Raw genomic sequence first — 23,716 nt, 5'->3', positions numbered from 1 at the left:
TGCCTTTTTGATTCACCATATCTTTTCTAAACATCAGTAAATGGTCATGAAGCAGAGTTCAGCAGGTTCCCTTCTCTAGAGGTAACTGTGGAAGAGCTTGTGAGACAAATTGTCAGTTCCTGAGTTCCAGAGAGTTCTTCTGCCTGCCTGCATGGGGTATCAGGATACTTTAGGGAAACATTCAGGGTTGGGTCTGTGCTTCCACCTTAGTTAAGAAGTTCCTGAGGTGGAGATTTTCCAGTTGTAATTTGTCACCATTTGCAGCAGGAAGCAACAAATCAGGACATTTGGCAAAAAGGGTGGAGGTGGATTAGTAGTAGGCAGTGCTGGGACACAGATTTGCCCCAGTTTTCATTATATATTTGTTCCTAAACAGAAAACTACTTGCTGCTCTCTCTGACCTGCGGGAAGCCACTCAGATATGCCCCAGCAATCAGGAGATAAAACGTCTCTTGGCTCGGGTGGAAGAGGAGTGCAAGCAGTTCCAGAGAACACAGCACCAGAAGCATCAGTGTCCACAGCTGCTTGAACACACCAGCAATTCGGATAATGAGGAGGAAGGAAGTGTGTCAGGTGATAACTTCAATCTTCAAGGCAGGGAAGATGAGCTGCCACACCCCAGTGACTCTGCCTCTCCTCCACAAAGGCTGCAGTGTTCCTCTGCTGCTTCATTATTTAGCAGGACCCTTCAAGAAGGTGTTCAGAAAGCTCAGTGTGTGTCTCCTCAAAGCAGAACAAGCAACAAGTACCTGAGAGAGCCAGGTTTGATTATGCAGCCAACAAAGCAGGCACAGATTGTAAAAACAAATCAGCATCTGAGCTCCATCCAGCCTGGATCTAAACCAGGAAGCAGTCAATGTAGCACCAAGCCACAATCATCTTTGCAGCATCTTTCCCACAGTCCCATGCCCATCCGGCACTGTGGAAGTCAACAGGTGGATGAGACAAACCTATTTTCATCTGGAAGCATTTCCACAGATCCCACTGCTGAACTGCACAATGAGAAGTTTGTGCCCAGCCAGCGTTCACATCCACAGCATCATGAGACTCTCTCTTCTCGTTCTTTTGCTTGTAAATCTAAACCTAGTGACACATCAACAGCCTCTGCTCCAGTGAATTTCAGTGACGCGAGGCAGCAAAGCCCTGTACCCAGTGGTGGCTCTTCTGGCTCTCCATCCAGTAGTGTGATTCTTGCCAGCTCATCAAGCAGCTTCACTTCAGCCAGCAGTTTGTCAGGCAGTGCTAAGGGGCTGGGCCCAGATGTTCGACTCAAGGAGACCAACATCAGTCAAGCTCAGGGCACTGAGCACCGACCTCGCAATACCCCGTTTATGGGAATCATGGACAAGACTGCAAGGTTTCAGCAGCAAAACACACAATCTAGTCGCACTTGGCACTCTCAGGCAGCAGAGGGATTGTCCACAAACATTGCTTCTGCAGGCATTCAGCCCTCCAACCTGGAGCAGTTCTCAGTTAAACACTACTCAACGAAGGGATCCTCTGCAGGTGCTGCCCCTGGAGATGGCAGCCAGAGCAGCATGCAAGCAAAAGAACGTGAGGAGCTCACGTGCCAAACCCCTTCCCACTGTACAGAGAGCAGATCACCCAGCCAAGGTTCTCATTTATACCCCGATGCTGCAGCCAAACTGCCACCCCACAGCACTCAGGACGGCCACCTCAGTCACGGCACCACGGCAAAACCAAAGCGCTCGTTCATTGAATCCAATGTGTAAATACTGTTCTGTACATTGACAGGGTAGACTTGGCTCACAGCATCACAGGGTCTGACTGCTCTGCCAAACACTGACTGCCTGGGCATGGCTGGGTCCCAGGGAGCAGTCTTTAATGGGATACAACCACTTCCAACTGTTACTGCCATCACAGGGCAGTGACAGTAACTGGAATAACAAATTATAGTGTAGAAAGACTTAATTAGGTTGGCCTAGGAGCTCGAGCAGAGAAATCCTTTCTCTCACATGTTACCATTAAATAAGCCTTTCCTTTCACATATGGCTTCAGTCCTGGCTTTTGGTTCTCTTGCATCTCACACATAGTACTCGTGCCTCTCAAATGCTTACGTGCTGGTGTCTCACAGCAGCGCTAAGGGCGGTAATCTGCTGCAGAATACTCAGATCTGTACATGCATGCATTTTTTTCAAATCAAATTATTTTATCACTTTTCTAGTGGGATCTAATTTGGGTTGCATGATGTACATTTAGGAAGCATAAATAATTTGTGTATGAGTAAACTATAAGCAGCCATGCTTTGATGTGTAAATAAAACTATTTTTAGTAAATAGAAGAAATTAAATAAAATGAGTGACATTTGCATGTGTATTGGGAGGCTTTGACCATATTGGTTATTGCACTGAAGAACACACTATTATGGCCTATTAACAATAATCGCACTTTATATAGGGTATCTAATCACCTTTCGGTGCTATCTTAAAGCAAAATGATTTATTGTTTATTTGTGAAAAGGTACAACAACTAAATGCTTAGTAAATGTTTTTATGGGAAACCCAAGAAAGGGATGGAGTGAATGTGAAAGTTTGAGGAACAGCGTATGTGCAGTTGCAGGACAGGATGAAGTTGAGACGTTGGTTTTTTTAAGGAAATGAGGATTCTTATTGGCAAGGACATACTGGAACTGAAGTGCTGCAATGACATTCCTATGAGTGCAATTCAATTGGAGTGCTCAGCTTTATATTCTTCCCATCATGCTTGATTACAGTGTTCTGTAAACAGCTGTACCCAGCTCTACACATCCTTTTGCAGTTTTGTATCATTACACTTTAGCTTATTTATTGTTTACTGTTTCTTTGATATTTTGTACAAGTCCCATATTAGTCTTGTCCTGTAGTTCTATTTTTGCACAGCTACTGTACTCTTTCCATACAAAATAAAGATTATTAATATACCTGTGGGATGAGATGCAGTCCCTGATGGTTACAGGAGAAACTCTCTCCTAGCTTTTCCAACTACGTGTCCAGTAATGGGGAACAGAGAAAGACACTTTTTGGTTTGTTAGAGTAGAAAAAGAAATACAGATCCTGTACTTTGCGATTTCTTACCTTCTGAAAGACTGACTTGGCAAGATGAACACTCAAAACTCATAAATGTAGTAAAAAGTATAAGAAAATTTTATTTGAAAAACTGAGTTTGAGTACTTGATTCTTAAACAGAAATACCACAAAGTAGAACTACCAGGAACTTAGAAGTTGTTCTGGGAGTTTGCACCAGTGAAGGTCGAACCAGCCACAGATAGAAGAGAAAGACAAGTTTTGCTTTCCATTTGTTTCTGATACAATTAATTCCTCCAGCTGCATAAAATTTCAGTTAATTTTAACAAACAATTTCAAGATTAAGTGGTTTAACTATTTCTGCTGAGTCTCTAGCCAGCGACTAATGGCCATTTTTAGTGTTCTGTTTGGTATGAGAGTGAGCGAGTGCAGAGGAAGATTTGTCATGGGACTAGATCGTCTGTTGCTGATCCAGTTTTCCATTGCTTCCCTTTCGTAGGAATAGCCGTCTGCAAAGAAACCATCAACACAAGCTCAAATTACAGAGGCTTGGGCACTGAGGCACTGTGTAGTTTAAATGTAAAAGGGAAGGAAATGAACACATGCAAACATGAAAATTGAGATCTAGAATAAGTACACTGTATGTGAAATCTTTACTGTGGATATAAACAGTTCTGTCTAGTTTCATATATCTCTCTCTGCCTGCAAAGCACCAAAATATATTATGCACAAGTTAAATATGATTTTCTTTTCAGTTTGAATGATCCATAATGTGAAATAAAAGCTCATTACCATCAATTGCCTAACACAGTTAAAGCCTTCTGCTTTGCTGAACAGGGGCCTTGTCCACCTGGCTGACCCAGCCTGAGCTGTGCCTGGGCAGAGCCCTCACCACCTGCCCAGGTTCAGGGCTTTGGCTCTTACAGTTTGTAGCTGAACCATCTGATCCTTAAAGAGCAAAAATTAGGCCCCAGGAACACCTGTGGTACAATACAAGCCTGGGCCCTAGGCCCCTCCTCTTGTCTCCTTACTCCTTATTGAATAAAGCAGCTATCCCTCCACTAGTTAGCAAATGTCTTCATATTTTGGCCATTTCACTTCTCAGAAAACTGCCTAATACCTCAGAACTGGATGAAGTTAGTTACTGTTTACAGAGCAACAAAAAAAAAAAAAAAAAAAACTGATCTGATGTTGTTTGTGTGCTCACCCTTCCCCTCTTCCCCCAAGAACAGAACTACAAAACACTAGTTCTTTATAAAATGTTCTAACTACATAACATCTTATGCTGCTGACATATCACAGTTCCAATGGCTGCTGCATTTATAGGAGTGTGCTAAGCACAGAAATGAGCCTGGAGTTTTTGGTTGTTTTTGTTTGGTTTTTTTCTGTTTAGTTTTTTTGGTTTTGTTGTTGTTTTTTGTTTGGGTTTTTTGGTTTGTTTTTTGTGGGGGGCTGGTTTGTTTGTTTCCTTTTTGCCCCAATGAATGCACACTTCCATTTTGCATTTACTGAGCCAACACTGTAATTAGGCTTGTAATTATATTTACAAAGGCACATAAAGGGAGGCACATTAAGAAAAGGAGGGAGTTGCTTGATACAGTATTTTTCTCCATATCAGACCTGTAATTCAGCAAATCAAACAATTCTGGTTTATTGCAACAGCTATTTAGAATAGTCTATCTTTCTAGGTCTGCTGTTAAATAGATGTGAGAATACAAAAATGGGCCTATCTTTACCCTCAAGTAATTAGTTTTAGTCCATGTCACGTAGAGACATACCTGTGGCAATGACAGGATCTTTCATCAGCTCTCTTGTTATAGGACATAGGAACTCATCAGGAACAGAAACCGAGGTCATTGTCATCCTCAGTTCTTCAATTTTCTGGAGAACTTTACTGCGCAGGCCTAGAGACTCTGAAAAATTATTTGTACATGAAGTGGACAGCACAGCAGGTGAGGCAAAGAGGTCAGGTCTTGGAATAGTCAGCATCTATGTTAAGGAGACAGAGCTCCATCTCAGCACCCCTAACCCAAAAGGGGCAGCCAGCCCTGGCTCCCCCTGCAGTCAGCTCTGCCACAGGTGCTGTCTCCTGCTGTGCAACAGGAACTTTGGGTAGCAATGAAAACAAGCAGTAAAACAGCGGAGGTGCAGCAGAGCCATGGCAGAGCAGCGGCCTGGGGGCCGTGCAATTGACCCGACAGAGCGCGAGCACTTCTGCAGACTGATAGGAAAAACTACAGAGTACCCTATGTACCAAAGTGAGAAACGTGAATTATAGAGAAAAGCTGAAACTCCTTTTCCACAGCTTAATAATACAAGATCAAACAAAGAAAACTGAAACAAAATCAGGTAAGACCATTTAACAGTATCATTAGTGGAAGTGCGTTGTATGTCTCCAGGTATAAGCAAACACACACACAAAAAAGGAATACTGTGGACAATGTAAAATAAGGGGGTTTTTAACAACCCTGGAAATGAAATAAAAAAGGCATTTCAGGGGGGAAAAAATCCATGTATGGAACTCTTAACTTGCTTTCATTCCAACATTTCAAAGTACTCTAGAGATTAAAAACTATTTGGATTTCAATACTCTTACCAATTTTTAATTCATTAGCAAGACTTTCCTTAGTAAGATTCAGTAGTTCCTTGCCATCAATATTATTCATTTTGAAAAGTCCAACAAAGTCTGCTAAATCCTGTGCACACAGCCAGGCTGAAACATCATCCTCTGACCAGTCCTCAACAGCCACCTTTGATTCATTTTCTACAGTACCTCCTTTGAAAATGAAAAAGAGTTAAAAAACAAAACAAACCCAAATTAAAAACAAACAACACTATCCTCCCTCCCACACAAAAAAAACCTCACCACAATCCCCCAAAAGCAAACAACAATGAAATTCCCAGCTCAAAGAAACAATGTCATTAATAGATCCTGGTTTTAAGTGTTCTCAGTACTATACATTCTTCAACTAAGAAAATAAATGCTTCTTAGAGATTCTTTTGTGAGGGAGGGCAGTAATTTGGGTTTACCTTTTACCTGTCAATTTTCAAAGTTTAGAGGAATTTAATCTCTTAGATGCCTACACTTCTGTCAAATTTGAATTTAACAAACAACCAGAAAAGTGCTAACAGACACTGGAATCACCTTGCACATCCTTAGAAGGCACACCAAAATCCAAACTTACTGTTGTGCTTTGAAAAAAGACAAAATGTACCTTTGTTCCACACACTTGAGGTACTGGTGTAATTTGTACCATTAGTTATTCTATAATAACAGCACTAATGTCATCTGTACAATTAGTTTTTCACCTATAACAACTGGTAAGGTGCATTTCTAATTGACAATTACGCTTGCAATTAGCATATTTGCAACTCATCACAAATTACAGGTGTCCAAGAAGTGCTTCAACACTGGCACTAACATTCACCTCTTAAATGCCAAAAAATAAGCAATTGCAAATATCAGAAAAACAGATAGACCAAATTAATAAAACTAAGATACGTCTAGTATTTTTTTATTTACAAAACAACAAAAAGAGAATACCTCTTCTGGGCATTACTCAGGTTATTTAGAAGATAAAAAGCATGCACACAATCCTGATGTTACACATTAAGTGCAGGCAAGAATGAGGGATTTTTGCATCTTCAGAAGGTGTTCTGAATTTAAAAGAACAGACTTCAAATACCTCACACACTGACCTGGACAGGGTTGTTTAAGGTCAAGCTGCCATATGTGCACAGTTTTATCCATTGAGCCTGTGGCAAGTAAAGGACTATGTGGTGCAAAAGCACAAGTTGTAACGTATCTACAAATAAAAAAAAGTCTGAGAATTCATTAGAAAAGGATTTCTTTTATTTATGAAACAGAATAATCATGCTGGTTTCTTACCTTGTATGCTGAGACAAAGTATGAAGGGTATTGCCAGTACTCTGTAAAACAGTTTTTGTGATTTTAAATCATAAAGAATAAAAAAAGTGTTTCTTCACTTGTTTGCTTCCTTTCCAAAGAGGGAATATAGCTTCTTGAAAGGTGACAGAAGGTACCTTCAGAGAAGTTACACAACTTCGACAAAGCTGATCAGCAGCAGAATCAGAAATGCAACTTGAATTTCCTGCTTTAAGCCCCTATTTGATGCCCTGGAGCATTGTTCCCTTGCACAGGGGATTTTGGTGAAAAACTTTAATGCTAATTTAAAAATTGTATCAATACAACAAGTATGTGCAGAGCAAGCTGAATAAGTTTAAAATTTGTTCATCCCTCATTTTCAGCAAAATTATTATTTTTAATACTATAAAGTATTAAAGGTATATTTATCACTTACAGGTGAATCATAAAGGAGATAACAACGTTACTATAGAAAATGTTTAAACAATACATTTTAAAGACATTGTGCTTAATATAAAGATTTTCTTGAATTATTTATTATGCTTCTATTTGCACTTTACATATAACTAACTACAGAATTTCTATGTTCACCATTCCTGATTTTATGTCAAAAGTTACAGTCTTCCATGCTTTGGAAGCAAAGCTAAAGTTAGGATAAAAAAAAAATCCTTCTGCTTCAATGTGAATCTTGTAACACTCATAAGTATGGAATTAATTGAGTAACACCCTGCTGCAGAGAAATCAACGGACAAATCCTCACAATGTAAAGAGAAAGTGAGAAAGATTGATCAGCTCTCAGGAGATATTTTTCCTTAGACTCCTTCCCCTCCTGCCCCCAAATGCACAGTAAGCATTTGGCTTCGTATAATTTGTATTCTTTAGTATTTTCTCATTGCTACGACACTGCAGAAGAAACTTAAAGACAACCCCAACATATCCTCTGGTATTATGCTATACTTACAGTTTCATAGATTATGATGCTCTTGTCCACAGACCTTAAAAAAATACATTGACATGAAAGTGATGCAGAGAAGGAAAAGGAAAGTGTTTCATTAACTTTCTCCACAATCCAAGATTTCAAACTCAATCACCTACAAGACACAGACTGATTGTAAAGACACTTCAACAGCTCTAGAGGTCACAGAACTATTCCCTAATTATTGATAATAAATATTTAGAAATTTTTAACTCTTTTGAACTTTCTGTTTTACAATATTAAAGCATGAACCTGGACAGCCTAACATTTCAACAAGGTGCTGCTTACCCCGAGACTACCATCTGTCCGTCACATGAAAATGCACAAGCCAGAACTGGGGCAGAGTGCCCATTCAGTGTGCATTTATACTTTAACTGAACACCTAAAAAACAAAAAGGTAAATTATTACATATGGCTATATTTGACAAGGCATAACACAAGCTGCTCCAAGAAGCCCAAGGCTCCACCAAAGATGTGACTCTGTGACATACTGTTTACAAAAAAGGGGATAAAAAGATCACAGAGACAACTTCCCCTTTTAATATCTCAAACTTTATCACTTTGTCTCACAAGGTTTTAGATAATTAAATGTGTATCTGGACACACAGTATTTATGCTTACAGACTTTTTTATAAAGGAGATTACAAAAAAGCACCCACTGAAGATATTTTTGGTAATTTACTTAGTCTCTACATTGTAGTTTTTGCAGGAGCCAACATTCTTTTCTCCAGCTCTTATTCAAGGCCCAGGATATACTGAAACATGAAAACAAACTTTTCCCTGGCCGGGCAGATTAAGAGGTTTTAACCTATCAACCCACTGAAAGGCCACAGTAGAATTTTTTTAAAATCTTTACTTACAATACTTGCTAAATAGATTGCTAAATAAAATCTACATGGCACAGCATCACAAAGTGCTGAATGCCTTAGCTGTTCTCCAGCTAATAATTAAAAGAAAACTTTCTTTTGTGGTTAGTTTGGCTGTGAATCCAGTAGTACAAATTTGAATTTTTTTTTATTTAAATTGTCACTAAAGACCTAAGACATTGGTAAATCCAAAAAACATTTCTATACAAACCTGAGAAATCTGCAAACAAAATAAGCCAGAGTTTGATATGATTATCTTGTCCACAGGAAGCCATCTGGAAGTATTTGAATCCATTTTCACTATCTGACAAAATTAAAATACATAAATGGGAGTCAGAAACATTGAAAATAAGAGCACATCAGTAAAGTACATCAGCATAAAAATCATTGCAGAAGTTCTAAAACAGTTTGGACGTAAGAAATAGGTATCATTATACTCTTTTCTGAATAAGTAGATTAAGACCAGAGCTGTGCTCATGCTTTAAACTTTCTTGGTGAGAAATGTTTGAATCCTCTGATTATACCGCTAGAGTCTTTAAATCTAAATTATATGGTTGTATGTATTTTTTCTACAGTTGCACAATTCTCAAAATTAACCAGCTACACATACAAAATTTGAGAATATCTGACAGGGAATTTTCGTGCTTTTATACATTCAACTTTTCACTTTTATAAACTGACATTTCATGACTGCAGTCCAGCCAAACACTCAGTAAATACTGCATTAAGTGTGAAATTCCTCTAAATGACAAAGTCAGGTGCAGGAAAATAACCTATCTGTTCATATTCCAAAGTTCAAGCATTTAGCTTATTAGATTTACAGCTCTCTGCACTGTTTTAATCCAGTCCTGCTCCTTGGGACCCAAAGTATGAAAGAGACAAGTGGGAATGGTAATCAAACACTGCATCTCCTATCACCCTTGTCTGCCATGGGGGCAATTAGCCACTCAAAGTTACCACCTTGTCTGTTGACCTAGTACATTCCTTGCCACCAACCAGACCACAACCTTTACTTAAGAATATCCAGAATATTTCAAAACATCACAAGGTCATTTGTATCTTGAGCACCAATGGCAAAAATAATACAAAAACAAGAGCTAGGGAGAAATAAACATCTCTTTTTGAAAATGTTCCTCCTCTGATGAGTTGAATAACTAACCAGATACTGGATGTGAAGAAATATCACAGCAGGTAACGCCAAGATCATGTGCTTTTTCATTACACAGGCATCTCATTTTATCATCCCAAATGGTTAAATCACCACTAGATGATCCAGTGACAAAGAAGTTTCCATTGGGAGAAAATGCACAAGCCATCAAAGAACCATCTTTAACTTTCCCAGATCTGAAAAACAAGAGTACACAGGATTTGAATTTAGAGTAGGTAAGGTTCTACAAAGTGACCTCTCAAATGCAGTCTGATGCAATAAGCCAAACTCTTCTATGGTTTGCACTTTGGAACTAGCTAACAGAGGAAAAAGAAACTCAAACCAACTATGAAAGGAGAGCAAAATGAGCTCTGCAGCAGGGACCAGACCGGCTCTTTGACAGCAGGAGGAAAAAATATTAGATGGAGGCCCAAGGCAATAATTTTAACTGAGAGATAAAATAATTTTGAAACTAAAGACAATTTGCAAATGGATTTAACACTTAAAAGGCACAATGCACTGTTAAAATTCTATAGCAGGATACATTTTAAAAGTCAAAGATAAATATACAACTGTAATTAACACAGATTTCCATCATGTACACAAACAAGGGGGAAAAAAGACTGACAATTCTTCTGTTTTAGAGACAAAAGAGAACACCTAATAGCCCATATGATAAGGTGTACCTGAGTGGTATACTTGGTGATTTATGATGTAGGATTAATTTTGCACCTTTTGAACACAAGAGAAAGCAAGATGGAAAGGAAATTATGTATTTTAATTAAGTCAGCCAAAGCACTTTGCAAAACTGACCTTCAAAGAAAATTTCTAGCAGATATGGAAGTGTGGTCAACCCTCAGGAAGGCAGTGGGGTCAACCTGATGTGCTTTACACTACCTGATAACCTAAAGTTAATGGAAAGAATCTCACTCCTTTTAATGGACACCAGATCCAGCCAAGCGTGCACAGTTGAGTCTTTGAGTGCGGGGAGAAAATCACAGAACTATTTACTCTGTCATCACACTTCGCAGGACAGCTGCTAATGCTCTTTTACTGACAGAAATTTTATTTACTGCCAGAGGTGTCAAGCTTAATGTCAAAGAAGACAAGTCAAATTTTACTCAATGTCACACTAATCAGACCCACGACTTTCTAAAAAGCATTGTCTCCCTTAATTCTTTTATTAAGAATATTATCAACTCCACTACAGTGCTTCCCATTTTTATATGTACAATCCTTTTTCTTTAGTGTAGCTTTTACAACTTTCATTCTTTCACACAAGAAGTTGCTGACTCTGCTCTGAAAGCAACAGTAAAATAAATAGCATTGTGCATGCATTTAAAATTTGCAGGCCAAATACCAGTTTTGTAACTTGCTACTGAACAGGAAATAGAGACCAGCAAGAAATACACACAAGTCAACTTCTTTCCTGTTGTTTACATGCACCATAGAACTTATTTAAATAGCCACGTTACTTCACAATCTGAACTGTCAATAACAACAGCTGAGTAGACAAGGAACAAATTTTATGTAATTTTATTATCATTATCATATATATATTTAGTCGCTGACAAAAGAGTGTAGTAAAATGCTTTCTCATTTTCATTGTTTAACTTTAAAAACCAAAAAGCTACTTAGCACTTCTCCCTCTCCTATCGATAACCTTTAGGTCATCTAAATCCTATCCCCGTTTTGTTGTGATATCCATCAATGGTGTAAGTCTACCTATCTCGTACACCGCAGAGCATACTGCTTGAACTATATTCACCTCAAAACAAACATTGGCCAGCAGACAGGCGGCACTCACCGGTGCAGCTGCAGGGACCGCACGTCCCAGAGCACGGCGCTGCCGTCCGCCGCCCCCGCCAGCAGGTAGGGGCCGTGCGGGGAGAAGCGGCAGACCCTGACGGGGCTGGCCCCGGGCTGCGGGAGCACGGCCAGCCGGCGGCCGTCGCGCGTGTCCCAGAGCGCCGCGCTGCCGTCCGTGGAGCACGAGGCCAGCAGCCGCCCCGAGGGCGAGAAGCAGCAGCAGTGCACGGCGTACGTGTGGCCTGCCAAGGGCGAGTACGGCAGCTCCGCAAAGTCGCTCAAAGAATAAACGCGGATCGTTTTGTCCAAGGAACAAGTAGCCAAGCACGATGATGAGAAGGCACAACAACTGACATCATCACTATGATCTGATAAAGTGCGAATTAATGTCGCCATTTGAAAAAAAAAAATCTGAAAAAGATTTAAGGAGACTTAATTTTCCTGTTTCGTAAATGAAACATACTACCTTAGCAAGACAACTTCTGAAGGAAAAAAAAAGGAAAGAAAAAACTTATTAGCAAAGTAAGATTTTCACCTAGCAATGTTTAAGCAGAGAATCATAAAATCACAGACTGAATTGAAAGGGCCCTTAAAGCCCACGCAGTTTCACCCCCTGCCATAGGCAGGGGCACCTCCCACTATCCCAGGTGCTCCAAGCCCCATGCAGCCTGGCCTTGAACGCTTCCAGGGACGGGGCAGTCACAGCTTCTCTGGGCACCCTGTGCCAGGGCTTCACTATCCTCACAGCCCAACCCTGGCCTTCCCAACCCAATCCCTGACTGCCCCAAAGGCCTCTCTGTAGCCCTCCCCGTGTACCTGTCCTCACTTGCATCCTTTCCCTTTTTGTTTGACTTTGTCCAAGAGCTCCCTTCTGCTTACTTTCACAGATAGCAACGCTACTGATGGCAAAACATCAGCGCAACACCACATACTTGTGTTGCCAATCCAAAGTTTGACCAGCCTGACTAAAACATTTAAGTCAAAATGTGAATATTAATTGTGTGATCAGCATTGGAACCTCTCCAGAAATTGCATTTGCTGCTACACAGAACAACAAAAGGCAATGTGAACTTCACACGCATTTTTTCAGGATGTAAAACTTCTAGAACCAGTTTAAATTGTATCAGACAAGTGATTTATGCTGCTGAGGTCCAGGAAATCCCCAAAGAGGTACATTCCAACCAGTTATTCCCCATGCTGCAGATCAAGTTCCTTGAGAATAAATGCACAAGTTCCTTGAGAATAAATGCACAAAGCCAAAATGAAGTACCTATAGCTCTTATAAGCTGATTATAATGAAAACCCAGAAATACTATTTATATTAACTTATATAATAGTCTGCTGTTTTAGGTAAGTGCTTCATTCTGAATAATAACTTCAGTGCTGAGGCATTTGCAAACAAAACTATTTATACTCACCCTTTTTTTGCATAGAAACATACACACACACACACGTTTTATGTATGTGGACATGTAAGTATGTATAAATGCATGCACACATATGCAGAGGTACATACATATAACCTACAGACACAAAGGTACATATGTAAGGAAAAAATACTAATTCTCTTCAGACAGTGTATGGCACACCGATTTAGTTAAAGACAAGATCATTGAATACTACCTACTTTAGCTTCAGGATGCTCAGTTTCACTACCACTCTAAAACCATTAAACAAGTGAAGAAGTATCAATAACATAGCTGCAGAAAGAAAATACGTATTTTCTTTAACTACGAGAAACCTCCGACGAGGTCAGAGAAAACATCTGGAAAGATGAGCTGAAAAAGGCACCTTGATCTCACTGTCAGGAGACTTTCAGGAGCTCACTGCAGAAAAGCAAACCTAAGAACAAGAGGTTTCAGTATCAATAAATCGACTGAGGGAGCTAGGAGCAGCGGGAACATTCGTCACCAGAGAGATGTTCAGCACCACAGCATCACTTCTGGCAATTACGTATTTTTTCTCATAATCCACAAACCAGCAGCACCGGCCCACGGGAACAGCTGCAGCAATTTTCGACACGGCTGGCAGCCACTTCCCTACTGCTCTTTCCCGCAGCCTAGCCCCACCCAACCCATGGCGCCGGCAGCGCGGCCGGGACGCGCCCGGAAGGTCGGCGGAGCCGCCCCGAGCCCCAGTGGCACGTGTCGGGTAAACAAGAGCGTGCCCCGGCTGCGCGATGACCCCGCGGCCGCCAGTCACGGCCCCCGCCCGGCCATGAGGGGACCCCGCCCACGCCCCGCCCACGGCGCTCCTGCCTCGGCCCCCCCGCGCGGCCCAGGGAGCTGCGCACGCGCGGGGCTCCCCCGGCCTCTCGGCATGGTGCGCTCCGGGCAGCGCCACTGCGCGCCGGCCGCGGGGGGAACCGGAGCTAGCTGCGTTTCTCGCTCTAGCGCCGCCATTGGCCCCGGATCGTGCGACTTTCAGCCCTCCGCCCCTCAGCTCCGGCCGAGCCGCACAACAGCCGCCGGCGCTATGCCTGCCTTGGCACGAGCCCTGCGCCTGTGGCACGTTGGCGGGGCCGGACGCGATCCCGGCCACTGCCGCGCCCTCACGTCAGAGCACTGCCCGGCACCAGCCGCGCCCGAGCGGGCAGCGGGGCCGCGCTCTGCGTCTGAGATGGACACGGTGACCGCTTCAGCCCGGCCTCCGCCCGCCACAGGCGCGGCCCTCGAGCAGAGCGAGGGGAGTTCCAGCAAAGAGTGCTCCCCCAGGCCCAGCAGCCGTCAGGGAACTTACACCATCGCCCTCTCCCCCCGCCTTCACATACACGCTCAGCAACTTACACATAATAAATGGTTTAGCCGGCACCTACACGTTTTGAGGGAGACAAAGTCACTTTTCTCGGAGTCACTGCGCCCAGGAAGCATTCCGTAAATAACTGGCCTTCCGTGTTTTATAGCATTTTATTTGATTGCACACTCTGTGATCCACGGCTGAAGCCTGGTCTTTCACTGTTCTGAATCCTAGGTGACAACCACTGTTAAAAAGAAGGCTTTAGACCTCTTTAAACATACGTATTTTGATTTTCAGCTGCTTTTTTATCATCCCGTTTTTGCCAAAGAGATGACAACAGACAAAAGAGTACTCACACTCCACCATAGCATTCTTCATTGAGTACCATTACAGTATTTATAAAATAGTAAGTTGAAAGTTTCAGAATAAATTCTGTAAACTAAGACTGGTCATGTTTGTTCAGAAAGTATGAGAGCACACTGGAAAATTTTTCCTCTTAAGAAAACATACAAACATCAACAGGAGAGAAAATTAGCAAAGAGGAAACGTTACCAACGTTTTTCTAGTGGTTAAATCCCTGCTCTTTTCTATGGATCTATGAGGGAATATGCATGACTCAAGCTGGCTATTCAAATATTATATTTCCTGTAAGTTTAATTTTACTGCAAGAGAAATGAAGGCACTGGCTGTTAGCAAGGAAAGTGATACACTGGCCATGTCAAGTTAGAGGTGATGCTTGTCTCACTGTCATCACTCCAGGAGTAGATGTTGCCAACTTCCTGGCTGTTCAGCTGAATTGGGATACAAACTGAAAAAAATGCAACTTGTACTATAGATATTATATGTAGTGTAGCTAGTGACCTGTCTGATATTTCAGAAAACTAATAGGTCTAGTTATTGCAGAGAAAGCATAAACCAGCACAAAATCTGAAAAAAATCATTGAAGAACTAGATTTCTCAATTACCTAAGCATATTTATAACATCTTCTTACAAGCTTACCATCATAAACTCAAAACATTGATTAATCTTCACATCTCTGGTACATGTCAGCAAACCTCTTTACTGAAGTCTTCAGAAAGGTCATGAAAAGGCACAGAGCAGCCAGTGTGGAAGTTCACGTTAGCATGTAAGACTGACTGACACCCAAATGTGATTTTTTTATTCAAAGTAATAAAGATTATTCTAATAGAACTTTGTAATAAAGTTAATATTACTGAACAAGATATTCTGGGGAGAGCAATGGAAACATTAATTAAAAAATAGGCACTAAGACTCAAACACAGCAGACCTAGTTTACAAGCAAAAACCAACACCCCAACATTATTTTGAGAGAACTACAGATATTGCAGTTCCACAATATCTATTTGTAATTTCTGTATTTTCTTCAGTCAGAGCAAGGAGTATGATTAATGCCCTTCTACAGGCCAAAGAAGGGACAGAACCTTACAAGGACAGCAGTTTTCAGGAACACGACCAAACATGTGCATTTCCATGTCTGTAAGGACAGTGATCTCAACCTTGCACACCACCGTTATTTACAGGCAGGGAACTTCTCTCTGACTGCTTGGCAATTGCTTCCTTATGAGCTACTATTAAATGCCCAAGAGAATTAGATGCATCATAAAAAGAACTCAATGTTAAATGCAAGACTCCCAAGATATTATCTAAAAAATACCCCAAACCAAAAAACCTGTATACATAGGACCTGAAGTATTAAAATTGTCAAGAAAATCTGGTTTGCAAAACAGTCTTTTATTGTATCCGTGCCACACATACTAGTGAAAAATAACACTCCTAAAAAGGGAAAAGAAAAAGAATGCTACCTTTCCACAACATTTCTTTTAAATAAAACTTCAAGTACTCTTACATTAGTACAAAAAAAATTCCGATCTATTTGCCCCAACAGGCCACCACAACACACAGTAGATAAAACACAGTGGTTACAAATGTCTTCTTCTGTTATTCTGTGGCAAGGCAAATGGAGGAAATGTTTCTATGAAAAAATACTGTGTGCGTAGGAAATTGTCACAATTTTCTTCCACATGGATACAAATAATGATTATACTTGGATTTGAGGCCGTGGGGGCTTGAAATCATATAACAAAATAGAAAAATGGAAAACTAATATCCCCTACACCCTGTTTAAAAGGCAGGCACTACCAAGATTAAGGAGACTCCACAGTGTTGGTAGAGGATAATTACTGTACAAGCCATAGAGCTATAATTACCTTAAGACTAAAATAAAATGCTACCATCCTCCTAAGGCATAAACAATAATGTCTGCAAACAATATGTACACATCATACATATTTAAAACAAGACTTAATATAAACAATAATGAACAGTATATACATGTCTCAATTTTTCTTCACTGTCTTGAAATACAATTTAACTACACAAGTGATGCAGCAACATATATATAAATGTACTTGTAACTCTACAGTAAAGTTTAATTTTTAGTGCCTTCACAGCACATCAGTGTAAACAGTTTTACTTGGCTTTGTTTTATATTTTAAAACATTCCTTGTTGTATTTTCAATATTTAAAGCAATTTTCTAGTTCTTCCTTTTCACAGAAAACGAAGATTCTGAATGCTGTATAATCATAAATAATTCATAAAATTAAATACATTCACTAAAAAATAAACTACAAAGTAAAAAAAATGAAAAATAGATATTTATTGAAAGGGAAAAGAGAACCATTTCCCCAAGTAGAGCTCTGGTGGTTGAATATTCAGTGCGTTTTGATAAATTGCTATTGCACTATAACACCCCTTTCTTTGAAATTCTTTGGGTGTGCTTCCCTGTTCTACCTAAATTAGTTTGTTAAAACACACAAACCAATAACCAAGGGGCCATGGTTGCTGTAGGAGTGAAGCCTTTAAAACTAGTATCACAACTCCGTGATATTCTGAAGGAAAAAATTAGTTATGTATGTGCCTTGCACTTCCATGTAAATATAGTTCACATTGCTGGTCTTATCAGTCCTCATTTAAAAGAAGGAAAAAAAAAAAGAAAAGAAAAAAAAAGAGTCCTAGTAGCTTCAGCTCACTTTGAAAATCTCTGTCCATTTTTTTTCAAAATATTTCCTCATGTTATGGCCAGCCCTGCCTATGTCAGAATCATCTTCATTGAAAGTTTCACAGTTGTCAAAAACAAGCCTGACATCCAGCGAAAATGCTTCAAGATTAGGGTACCTAAAAAGAAGAAAAAAGTGAATGATTTTTGGTACACAGAGAATCACAGAGGAAAAATATTTCAACTAAATGAGAAAATATTTAAGTAAGAATTTAAATTAGAATTTCTAACATGAAAATGAACATCAGTGAAAGGAAATACTCTCTTGTCACTGTTTTGTTATTTTCCTCACAAGTTTTGTAAGGTAGAATTTCATGCCTGTACTCGGAAACAAACTTTTAGAAAATGAATTCCTCCCTCTCTTCAACAGCTTTCTAGCTAAAATGCTATGGCTGTTTTTCATTTATGCATCTATTCTTGCATTCAGGGTCCTTTCAAAATGTTGAGTAGAGCTTAATTTATCTAAATGAGGAACAAATGTGTGCAAATAAAGGCTGCCCAAATAATCTTGTGATCACTGTCTTTGCTAATTCTTTTTATTATCCTGAATATACCCCTGAATGGCCCAAAGACTGTTCCAATATTCATAGGAATTATTAAAAATAATAGAAGTTACAAGTCTAGTGATATGAACACATGGGGAGCATTTAAATCTCATATTCATGGAAGGAAAAGTCTGAAGAGGTTAAAAAGCTTCTTGTGCTCTCCTAGGGAAGTTGCTGTGTGGAGCCAACAGACACTGCAGAGGGCCCATCTTCACAGATTCATTAGAGCATAGGGACATTAACAAGGAGGGAAGGTACACAGAGGCATGTAGTGTGGTCTTCTCTTTTAAGAATCCATGCAGTTTAATTTTAGGACTATAAAATGATTAACCACCATTACAGAAGTGTTACCTACAACAGAGCAGGCATTTCCCTCCACAGCTACATCATTTACAGGGAGTACAGAAGCTTAAAGCCTACTCAGCTGGTTCTCTCTGACACGCAAAAACACTAAGGGGTCTCCATGAAAAAAGGTTCCTTTTGATTGTTTTGGTGCATTTGACCTGGCAGTTTTATTGTTTTTCAGCCAGTTCCTCACATTCTCCTATCCAACATGCTATTTCACTTGGATATGGCAAAGATAAAAGCATACAATGAAGAATTTTTATTTTGACTGTAAAAGTAATCACAGATATGTCAGAGCAGAACAATATAGTTTGGCTAATTTTAAACATGTATTGTATTTCAGTGTTTAAATATTTTTAAAATGTAAAGTACAATTTACAATAGGTTTACTTACTGTCCACTAGTTAGCTTGTCTCTAATGGTAGAAAAGTCCATAGGTTTTTTAATAACTTTCTTATAACCAGGAACAAGTTTCAAGTTTACAGGAAGTAAGAAAGGCCAGGCATCTTCATGAGTTTCCAATTCTGAGAGAATCATACTAGATAAGATAAGGTTTTGAATCAGTATTTTTATATTTTATTCATACATTCACAGTGTTTTCACTATTACATGAATTCCTATGAACTGCCGAACTATTCATTTTACAAAGGGAAAACTTTATCCTGCGCCCTGTTGAAGGCTGAGAACAATGTACATAGAGACAGACAACGAAGTAACTAATATAGCATTGAGTTCTCTCCAGGCGACCTATATGAGATGAAATTCAATGATCAACATTCCAAAAGAAAACATGGTCCTGCAACTATGGTCCTCAGTGTAAACCATTTGCAAACCAGCTGCTAAACCTGACTTTGCAGGAGTGTGACAAGGCTGAGCAGCAGTGCTACCACAGCAGATGGTTCACGTGTGCCCGTTTGAAGCGGACATTGCCCTCGATATACCCTTGAGAAAGGCGTCAGTGCCACCGCAGCTGGGGCTGGCCTTCGCTCTTCTCCCACGAGACACTCGTGTGTGCAGGTACACACACACACACACACACACACACACACACACACAACGTGTATAGATACGTACATTCGTCAAAGAACAGCATTCCTGTTTCCCAGAACAGAGAGAAAAAGGATCAAGTACTACTTGTTTCAATAAGACTTACCCCTCAATTTAGCATCTGACACTTTACCTGCATATAGCCAGGTCCTTGGAGTCTCCATCTCTCTTAGGTTTCTTAACAGCAGTGCAAGTTTCTTGCTTTAACTGGCTTACACAAACATTTTCATCCATTTTTCTTTTTTTAGGGTCTGTTTTTCCTCTTTTTAAGGCAACGCTTGTAGTTGCAGAGTCTTCATCCTCTGTTTCCCCTGCTAATTTTCTGCTTCTCTTTTGTTCATTACTTTTTTTACCTTTAATTTGAAGTTTTTTTATCTTTAGGGTTTGACCACTTGCCTACAAGAGACAACTGAAATAAGTAATAACCTAGAAATTACAGAAACCTCTGTTATCACTGATAGACAATAATGAAGATCAGAAACAGAAGCACCAAAATAAATATTTAATATTAGAGATTATTCACTTTTTGCTCTTCTCTGAAGACAAATAAGGCTGCAGAAATTCCTGGTACTCATGACCTAGGCTCTCAACTTGTGACAATACAAATGCACTTGGCATTCAAATTAGTACAGCAATACCTCCTAACAATCAAGTTGGCATACATTTAGACAAACATTAGTCCAGTACTAAATGACTGATACAAACATACAAAAAAAAAACCACAACGTTTTTTCTCTGATTTTTCTTTTGAAACAGAACCTGACACATTGATCTGTTAACACTTGATGAAATTTCAAAGACAAATACTGAATAAATTCTTAAAAAGCAATGAAAATTTATGGTATTGGATAAGCATGAAAATTCTGACCTACTTATATTTAAAAGCCCATAGTTTAGAACAAATAAAACTATAGCCTTTACTGCTACTAAAATACAAGTTAAATAAAACTACTAATTTCATAATTTAATGAGAGCTCCCCATAAAATATACAGACCATTATTTTCACTGAAAAAAACACTGGTAGACCTGTAACTCTACCACATATAATAAACCAGTCACTTGCTCCAGCCCCTTCGTGCTGACAGGAGTGTTACCTTTGCTATGCAGGCAGGACAGAACCAGTCCCCATCTGGGATAGTGCTGATCTTGGGCCTGTGGCAGTAGGTGTGACAGCCTTTATCACAGCCATCACAAAGGAGCAGCAGTTCCTCGTTATCTCCCTTTCGACAAATTTGGCAGTACTGTAATTGATGAAAAATGGGTTTAATTCAATTTTCAAAATTTGAAACACATAAATGGTACCTAAATTACCCTTCTCCTTCAAACACATAAATTCACTCTCAAAAATACTTTCATTTTACTTCAGTCAGAATCTGCTAGTGCTCATATCCATAGAGGAATATACAGAGTATGTAAGGACCTAAATTAAAGGCTACATTTGGGGAACATGTTGGAAAAGCAATTTATTTATTATAAGACCATTATAATTATATAATTATTATATGTGTCCCTAGAGCACACAAAAAGATGCGCACTTTTTATAATTCATTAATGTGAGTGAGAAGTAAAGGTATACCTATCAAAACCTCTTGGCCCAAACATACTATATCAAAAATCTTCTCTTCATTTATGCCCATACTGTATATGAAAATTGTTATTTAATAAAGGCAATTTATATTTTACAAGGGCATTCCCACATAATAATTGGTAGGATCTTATCCAAGGGCAACCATGAACAAATGCAGTAAAGCAAAACAAATGATCCCGGCACTTCCTAAAATTCACACTAGCTTAAAAATATCTAAAGGACTGCCAATTTTCTTAAATACATTGTGTGATTTTGCTAATTACCTTCTTTTTAGACGTATTTTTCAGGAACTTAAAAAATCTTCTAATATTTTCACCAAATACATGATTAAACATATTAAACATACACCATATGTTTAAACATACAGTTTAAACATACAGCAGAATGTTTATTGGTATCACAGAATACTCTGAGCTGGAAGGAACGCATGAGGATCATCGAGTCCACCTCTTCAGTGAATGGCCCATGCAGGGACTGAATCAGTGACCTTGGTGTTATGAGCACCCTGCTCTAAGCAACTGTGTTGTAATTAAATGCAAAGAATATTTAAACCAAATTGAGAGGGATACGTTTTTTTCTGATATAATTATTGAAGTATATCTAAATATGTTGAAATGTTCCAATGCCTTTTCACGTGCTCTTACCAAATTCATAAGCATTTTGCACTAAAGCTATTGCTTAAAACCAACAGCCATATAAACTCAAAAGTACAGCCTGACATTACAGCCTTTATTTAAATCATCCTTTAATTGTCCAGATGTAATTAGAATTTATATAGGAGTGACAGAAATTAAAAAATTAGGCAAAGGGCCACAAATGGAAGAATCACTTTTGCCACTATCTACACAACACTGATAATACTCGATCACATCATAGTCACTATTGCTGTAGTAACAAGTTTTGTGCTCAGGAATTTGAGGTTCAGAGGTCCTTGAAATTTTGACATATCCACTTCGTGTGCTTTTTTTATATATGTAGTTGACACAGATTGACCTGCTGAGTGTACATGGAAACAGATATTTCAGCTTGTCTCTTCACACACTAATTTGTATGTTCAGTTGTGAGAACTCTGCATGCAAAGAAGCTGCATATTTGGAGCATCTCAACTTTCTGAAAAATGAAATCCCTAATGAAGGATACATGATGTTGAACCTCCATATATTTCATCAGATGGAGCAAGATGACTTTTACCTCTATGCCATCATCAAAGAACAATTACCATCTTAAATAACGTAACCATTTACAAGAGCTTTCTATCTTAGCAAGTTCAGGATGCTGAATTTGGCAATCAAGGGACAATCTTTTCCATTAGGCTTATTCATCTGTGCACAATGTACAGTTTAACTTTGTGAGGTTTTATGTGAAGTAAATAAGAAATACATTAACTTAAAATGTCTGAAGTTGGAACACAAGATACAGCAAAAACAGTTTAGATACTTACAACTTTCATAATGGATTTTTCCCATGCTATTGATTTCTGTAACTGCTGAATGCACAGAGCTACCTGAGCAGCACTGCGTGCTTCTGACAGTGCCCTTCTCCACACCCTTAGCCCTGGAGCAATATCCTCTTCAGTTCTGCATTAAAATACAAGCAAATTAAGTAGGTCACACCTGTGTTTGTTCATGTTTAAATGTGAGACAATCATTATCACACCGAAAGCCAAGCAATGACAAAACATACACAGCCAATAAGTATAAGGTTTAAGCAACTAAATTTGATGTAGTGCACAGACTGTGGCTACGTGCCTCAAAGCTTAGTCACAACCAGTTAAATGTAAGATAACTTTGCAAGAATATTAACAAACATAACAAAAAATTCTTTACAAAGCACCATGCAGAATAAGATGATCCATATGGATCACAGACATACAAGAAAGTACATAGATAACAGGCAATAAGAAAATAGGCTCCAATTAGCAAAGAAGCACAATAATTTTTCAAGTTAATCTCAATAACCTACCCGTCACCATCACCACTAATAGATGGTGCAGGAGCAGGGACAGTAACTGTGCCCACATTATCCAGTTTGATCTGAATGGTGGTACTTAAGGGGCTCTTCAGATACCTTCGCTCTATGTTCCGCTCCAAGTCAGCGAGCCTGGTTACAGCTATATCTAGAGGGTTGTCACTCCTCCGCTCTAGGGAGCTGGCACTGCCTTCTCCGCCTCCAGCACAATCCCCATCGTGCTTCTTGTGCAATCTAGTAATTGACTTATGTTCACGATATACCAAGTCGTCTCTCTCTGATGCAGGTTCAGGACACAGCCAACCCTATGTCAATAGAAAGGTTTGGGCATTTATTGGTTGCTGTTAACTCAGTGTGTAATCAGAGGAACTGTTTTATGGACTCAAACTAAGTAATTGAAGCGCTGTTTCCAGTAGATCTTGGTTACTTGTAATCCATCTGTAGAGACATTTTCCAAAATATCCAGAGAACTAAAACAATTAATCAAGAAACACAAGCATTACTGAACTTTCTGAAGGGACCTTTCTGCAACACTCTGCATTTTTACCCCCTTGTGAAGTATCCCGTTCTCTTGGCTGAAACATCAGAACAGGTCTACCTGTTCATCAGGCTCAGAAGGCAGTATCAGGACACAGGAAATTAACATCCATCTCATGCCAAAAACTAGATCCCAAACACTGCACCTGTACTATAGCCAAACA

General features: G+C 39.5%; 3 protein-coding genes across 22 annotated transcripts in view; 1 reads left to right on the top strand and 2 right to left on the bottom strand.

Moving 5' to 3' along the window:
- TANC1 (tetratricopeptide repeat, ankyrin repeat and coiled-coil containing 1) overlaps positions 1-2,929 on the top strand; it is a 52,561-nt gene extending 49,632 nt beyond the window's left edge. For all 5 annotated transcript variants that reach the window (XM_074547723.1, XM_074547720.1, XM_074547719.1 and 2 more), the window contains one exon: positions 377-2,929. In XM_074547723.1, the coding sequence (XP_074403824.1) occupies positions 377-1,733 (1,357 nt within the window). In that variant the 3' untranslated portion in view covers positions 1,734-2,929. The remainder of the gene's footprint in view (positions 1-376) is intronic.
- A 191-nt stretch (positions 2,930-3,120) lies between these two features.
- WDSUB1 (WD repeat, sterile alpha motif and U-box domain containing 1) lies at positions 3,121-13,634 on the bottom strand. Of its 2 annotated transcripts, XM_005495003.4 has the most exons (11): positions 13,499-13,634; positions 11,706-12,118; positions 9,911-10,095; positions 8,963-9,055; positions 8,174-8,267; positions 7,871-7,904; positions 6,913-6,953; positions 6,723-6,829; positions 5,620-5,799; positions 4,802-4,936; positions 3,121-3,532 (listed from the first exon to the last, which is right to left on the bottom strand). In XM_005495003.4, exons 2-11 carry the CDS (start codon positions 12,101-12,103, stop codon positions 3,378-3,380), a joined length of 1,422 nt encoding a protein of 473 aa, XP_005495060.3. In that variant the 5' UTR covers positions 12,104-12,118; positions 13,499-13,634; the 3' UTR covers positions 3,121-3,377. The 2 variants fall into 2 exon arrangements, with proteins under 2 accessions (XP_005495060.3, XP_074403838.1); XM_074547737.1 differs by lacking the exon at positions 11,706-12,118 and having other exon boundaries at positions 13,499-13,633.
- A 2,541-nt stretch (positions 13,635-16,175) lies between these two features.
- Positions 16,176-23,716, bottom strand: part of BAZ2B (bromodomain adjacent to zinc finger domain 2B) — an 86,493-nt gene continuing 78,952 nt past the window's right edge. For 11 of the 15 annotated variants that reach the window (XM_074547705.1, XM_074547706.1, XM_074547704.1 and 8 more), the window contains 6 exons: positions 23,010-23,320; positions 22,489-22,624; positions 20,554-20,700; positions 19,592-19,854; positions 18,806-18,949; positions 16,176-17,640 (listed from right to left, as the gene is read on the bottom strand). In XM_074547705.1, coding sequence (XP_074403806.1) covers positions 17,487-17,640; positions 18,806-18,949; positions 19,592-19,854; positions 20,554-20,700; positions 22,489-22,624; positions 23,010-23,320 — 1,155 coding nt within the window. In that variant the 3' untranslated portion in view covers positions 16,176-17,486. The remainder of the gene's footprint in view (positions 17,641-18,805; positions 18,950-19,591; positions 19,855-20,553; positions 20,701-22,488; positions 22,625-23,009; positions 23,321-23,716) is intronic. The other 4 variants (XM_074547713.1, XM_074547715.1, XM_074547717.1 and 1 more) reach the window with 1 other exon arrangement.

The sequence above is a fragment of the Zonotrichia albicollis genome, chromosome 10, assembly GCF_047830755.1.
Source record: "Zonotrichia albicollis isolate bZonAlb1 chromosome 10, bZonAlb1.hap1, whole genome shotgun sequence".
Classification (NCBI taxonomy): Eukaryota; Metazoa; Chordata; class Aves; order Passeriformes; family Passerellidae; genus Zonotrichia; species Zonotrichia albicollis.
The sequence above is the reverse complement of the archived record's forward strand: the minus strand, read 5'-3'. Positions and strand labels throughout refer to the sequence as shown.